This window comes from Mercenaria mercenaria, chromosome 13, assembly GCF_021730395.1.
Source record: "Mercenaria mercenaria strain notata chromosome 13, MADL_Memer_1, whole genome shotgun sequence".
Taxonomy (NCBI): domain Eukaryota; kingdom Metazoa; phylum Mollusca; class Bivalvia; order Venerida; family Veneridae; genus Mercenaria; species Mercenaria mercenaria.
This window is the reverse complement of record NC_069373.1, coordinates 40,817,265-40,823,096: the sequence shown is the minus strand read 5'-3', so window position 1 is coordinate 40,823,096 and position 5,832 is coordinate 40,817,265. Positions and strand designations below refer to the sequence as shown.

At 40.8% G+C, this 5,832-nt stretch overlaps 1 protein-coding gene across 1 annotated transcript; it reads right to left on the bottom strand.

Moving 5' to 3' along the window:
• Positions 1 to 416: 416 nt before the first annotated feature.
• LOC128547719 (uncharacterized) lies at positions 417 to 2,894 on the bottom strand. Its single transcript, XM_053520832.1, has 2 exons — positions 1,176 to 2,894; positions 417 to 1,130 (listed from the first exon to the last, which is right to left on the bottom strand). The coding sequence occupies exons 1-2, from the start codon at positions 2,892 to 2,894 to the stop codon at positions 417 to 419; spliced, it is 2,433 nt and encodes an 810-aa protein (XP_053376807.1).
• Positions 2,895 to 5,832: the final 2,938 nt, after the last annotated feature.

The window sequence follows — 5,832 nt, the reverse complement described above, 5'->3', positions numbered from 1 at the left end:
TGCACCGTTAATACTATTGTGTGAATCTATATATTTCACATTTGTTTGATCACTGTCACTGACTGATGGATTGTTATCTGGGGCACTTGACCGATGTATAGACTGCTGTGTTGTAACGGGATTGTTTATTGCTGTTTTATTTTGTTGCACAGTTACATTTCTGTCTGGAATATGCTCTGAGTCGGTAAGTGCATTTAAATTTTCATTTTTTGCTGTGTTTGAAAATTCCACTTGCTGCAGATGTTGCTGAGCTGGTCCATTCGTTGCGGTACTTACTCTCGCTATCTGGATACTGCAGTTATCTGGAACTGACTGTGAATTTAACATTCCTTGGACAGACTGAAGGACATGTGGGGCAGGGGCTTCTTGCTGTTGAGATACAACAGGGGCAGGGGCTTCTTGCTGTTGAGATACAACTAGGGAGCAGAGGCTTGTTGCTGTTGTGATACAACAGGAGCAGAGGCTTGTTGCTGTTGAGATACAACAGGGGCTGGGGCTTTTTGCTGTTGTGATACAACAGGGGCAGGGGCTTCTTGCTGTTGAGATACAACAGGGGCAGGGGCTTCTTGCTGTTGTGATACAACAGGAGCAGAGGCTTGTTGCTGTTGAGATACAACAGGGGCTGGGGCTTGTTGCTGTTGTGATACAACAGGAGCAGAGGCTTGTTGCTGTTGAGATACAACAGGGGCAGGGGCTTGTTGCTGTTGAGATACAACAGGGGCAGGGGCTTGTTGCTGTTGTGATACAACAGGAGCAGAGGCTTGTTGCTGTTGTGATACAACAGGGGCAGGGGCTTGTTGCTGTTGAGATACAACAGGGGCAGGGGCTTGTGGCTGTTGAGATACAACAGGGGCAGGGGCTTGTTGCTGTTGAGATACAACAGGAGCAGAGGCTTGTTGCTGTTGTGATACAACAGGGGCAGGGGCTTGTTGCTGTTGAGATACAACAGGGGCAGGGGCTTGTTGCTGTTGAGATACAACAGGGGCAGGGGCTTGTTGCTGTTGAGATACAACAAGGGCAGGGGCTTGTTGCTGTTGAGATACAACAGGAGCAGAGGCTTGTTGCTGTTGTGATACAACAGGGGCAGGGGCTTGTTGCTGTTGAGATACAACAGGGGCAGGGGCTTGTTGCTGTTATGATACAACAGGGGCAGAGGCTTCTTGCTTTTGTGTTACAACCGGAGCAGAGGCTTGTTGCTGTTGAGATACAACAGGGGCAGGGGCTTCTTGCTGTTGGGATACAACAGGAGCAGAGGCTTGTTGCTGTTGAGATACAACAGGGGCAGGGGCTTCTTGCTGTTGAGATACAACAGGAGCAGAGGCTTGTTGCTGTTGTGATACAACAGGGGCAGGGGCTTGTTGCTGTTGTGATACAACAGGAGCAGAGGCTTGTTGCTGCTGTGATACAACAGGGGCAGGGGCTTGTTGCTGTTGTGATACAACAGGGGCAGGGGCTTGTTGCTGTTGTGATACAACAGGAGCAGAGGCTTGTTGCTGTTGAGATACAACAGGGGCAGGGGCTTGTTGCTGTTGAGATACAACAGGGGCAGGGGTTTGTTGCTGTTGTGATACAACAGGAGCAGAGGCTTGTTGCTGTTGTGATACAACAGGGGCAGGGGCTTGTTGGTGTTGTGATACAACAGGAGCAAAGGCTTGTTGCTGTTGTGATACAACAGGGGCAGGGGCTTGTTGCTGTTGTGATACAACAGGAGCAGAGGCTTGTTGCTGTTGAGATACAACAGGGGCAGGGGCTTGTTGCTGTTGAGATACAACAGGGGCAGGGGCTTGTTGCTGTTGTGATACAACAGGAGCAGAGGCTTGTTGCTGCTGTGATACAACAGGGGCAGGGGCTTGTTGCTGCTGTGATACAACAGGGGCTGGGGATTGTTGCTGAGGCTGTCCTTGCTGTAATACTACAGGGAAATTTGCATGTATTTGCTGAGGGGATATTGAAGGTATAATACTGGCTCGAACATGGGCCTGTAATTCTTCTGTACGGGCAGTATTGCACAGGTGGGTCTGCTGAGCCATAGAATGAACATGTGTTAAACGCGTGTCATGTTCATCGGGAAGTAGTAGATTGCACATGTTGGGGCTAGCTGACATATCTGGGGCTACAGGGACATAATTCACGGGCATTCTCTGGGCTTGCATATGGGGTACATACTGTGGGACATTAGGTAAAGTCTGTAGGGGAGGGTATGGCTGCGACTGTTGGGGAAAATTAGGTACTGCCTGGTTTGTATTAGTCATTCTGGTATCATTTATCAGAGTTTCACCTGAATAACTGTTCGTCTGAGACATAAACTGTCCATTTGTGGGATGCACAATATGCGAAGCCGGGTTCGGCTGGACTTGCGGTATAGGATTTTCAGGTACTGCATTTGCATATTGTGAGTTTGAGTGTCTTCCGGCATTATTCGATATATAGCTAATGTTTGGTAATCGTGAATTCCTTATACACTGGTCCCAGTCTGGCATTTCATCACGCACTACTACACCATCAACTAGAAGTTTCGCCGGATACACTATTTTCACCTTCGAATATTTGTTCAGAGATTGATATTGTTTATAAGATGGCCATAATCTAGACCGCGCCTCTTGTATTTCAATCGGGAAGTCATAATCTGTCGAAATGGTACTACCTTTCAGACGATTTGTACGGCTCATAATCAGGACCACATCAGCATGATCACGGAAGTTAACAATGATAGGCCTGCTACCTTTTCTTTGAAAATTTCTAAATCCTAACCTGTGAGCGCGGTTAATTGTGATCTCGCCCGGTGCTATATCTAACTTGTTTTCCAGGAATTCCAACAAAATGTCAGCACAAACGTATTGACGGATTACCACCTGTTTCACCTGTGTCCATTTCCCGCTCTTGTAAATTTTCATACCTGTTTTGAACTGTCACTCTATATTGCGGATTTAACTCCATTTTTCACAATTTTTCACAACTTATTTCACAAAGTCGTTTTTAATAACAATTTTCCTTAGTTCTCTATTGTTATAAAAGCTCAATACTTCAATCTAAATCAGTAATTTCCAATTTTTTCAGATAAGAAAAATTTTGATCGACCACTGTCCGCCATATTTAATTACATATTGATATAATGCAACATTTTGAGTAAATTGTTTTCGGAGCGCCGAGACAGCCGTAGAAAGCAGAGAACTTTATTACCAATCAATATCTGTTTGCATGTTTCCCAAATTCCCGAATATTTTAATTAAATACAAATGTTGTCAGATACAGTCAGTATGAAAATAGAAATATTTTATTGAAACATGCTTACTCTCTACGTTATTTGTATACAATCACACGGCAATATTTAAATGTATAATTATGTTTATATTGTTCGAAGAAAAAAAACACAGTTTATGTCAATAATCTGTCTGTCTGTCCGTCCGCCCGTCCGTCCGTCTGTCTGTCTGTATTTATTAGCGTTAAGTTGAGAAAAATGTAACCGTGGTTTAGTATATTCGTAGAGCTAAACTCAAGCAGTTATAGTACACGTTAAAAAAAGAATAATCTGTAATCCTTTATACTTTTGATAATAATATTAATGATAACAACAATAGTATCTATGAATAAACGCGATATTTCCTTTCCACATTATATAAGGAAAACGTGATTGAGCTGTTAAAGAGTAATATGTAAATAGAACAAGTATTAAAGAATCAATCAAGTAACATTCGTATCAACCTGTGTTTCGAAAATGTCGGTGCAACAGCATCATTTCACTTGGAATAAATCAATTTTTGTAGATTTTTTTCTATGATAAGATAATCCTTGTTTTAACATCTAACATCTGTTAAATACATACCTATTTAGTTCTTAATGACTGGCTGGCTCGAGGGCAAATAGGTCACACTTCCATGTATGGTGTTGGCTATATACCAACAAAAAGTTCTTTTTTTCATATTAAATTCAACTACCTCAAAACAATTTTGATACAGTTTCTAGATTTTCACTCTGTCGTAGACCTATTTTTCCACAAAAATCCATACATTTGCCTCAACAAAACAGAAAAGGGGGTGTTGAATAGTATGCAGTAAAATGCAAGTTAAATGAATTCAGGTACCCTCATATTGCGGCATTTCAGAAAGCGGTCCGCAGAATAAACACCATACTTTCGTTTATAGGCATACAGACACTAAATAGAAAAATGGCGCGAAAAAAAAATGGTAATGGCGGATGCAAATAGTCCTCTTTTTTTTTCTCTGTAGAGCTATTTGTCCTATTCTCTTTGCATTATTTGGGGTAAAATCACATGACAGATCTATGCTTGACATGTAGGTAGCATTTTGATAATAAAATAAAAACAAGACAAAATTTTTCATGGAAACTTAGATTATACACCACCAGTATGATTTGGGGTCTCTTTTTCAGCTACTAGTAATTTTTCAGTTTATGTGCTTGACTGATATTATTTTTCTTGCATCAAACATGACCCCATTTTCTTTTGATTTTTATTTAGCACTGATAATTTTCTTCAAGAAAATGTAGGTTACAGACATTTAAAATGGGTCCTGATTTGTGCTGCGGCCATATGAAATAGATCAATTTTATATAGAATAAAGAACAACAACTATTTAGTGTGTTATAACCTTTTAAAGTAAACAACTCGAAGGCATGTAAAGTATCTTATTGTATGTAAAATACATTGCATGAGTAAAATAATTCTCATTTGGCCCTTGTTTTACGTGCAAATGTGCGAAAAATGGAAACGAATAGGATCTATTTATTAGAGACTTCTTTCGACCGAATTGGCGAATTACTGCTATATACATATAAAGATATCTTATACATTAGTCCTATTAAGAAATTCTGTATGTGTCATAAAGTGGAAAGACTTTGATAGGAAAGAGCGTTTGTGGACCTTTGTGATCTTTACATATCTGTGTACTATTTATGTTCGAATTCAGTGTAAGTTACAGAAGATCTAAATCTGAATTGTCATTGCTTGCAAAAACAATAAACCTTAAAAGTTGAGTCAAATTACTAATGGATTTTGATGTAAAACGAAACATTTTCATTGCAGATGTGCCGTATCCAAGCACCGACTTGCCCTCTGATTCAAATTCATCAGGAACCTCAGTTAAATTGCTAGAACACTGATACTGATTAAGCGCTGCCGATCCCAAAATCATCTTAGATATAGTTTAAACATATCTATTCCTAATAGAACATAACATAGCTTTGTATAATTACAACAACAAGTTAACATGATATTATGGAAAGGGTAAGAATGATTTAGACACGACATATTCGAAATAAAAGTACTAGTATTATCGAACGTAATGTGTAGATAATGTTATATTACTGAACAAGAGCTGTCACTAATGGTGACAAATGTCCCCGCAGCACCTTGATCTTTGACCTGGTGACCCCAAAGTCAGTAGGGGTGGTGTTCTCAATAAGTACTATCAGCATGTGAAGTTTGAAGGTCCTGGGCGAAGTGATTCGCATGTAAAGTGCCTTCAAAAAGTTAACGTTGGCCCCTGTAACCTTGACCTTTGACCTGGTGATCCCAACGTCAGCAAGATTGGTGTACTTAATATGTACTATCAGCATGTGAAGTTTAAAGGTCCTGGGTGCAGTGGTTCGCAAGTAAAAGGCCTTTATGCAAAACGTTAACGTTGACCCCTGTGACCTTGACCTTTGACCTGGTGGCCCCAAAGTCAGTAAGGGTGGTGTACTCAATAAGTACTATCTGCATGTGAAGTTGGAAGGTCCTGGGTGCAGTGGTTCGCGAGTAAAGTGCCTTCATGCAAAAAATTAACGTTGTGACGAACGAACGAACTAACTAACTAACGAACGAACGGACGGACA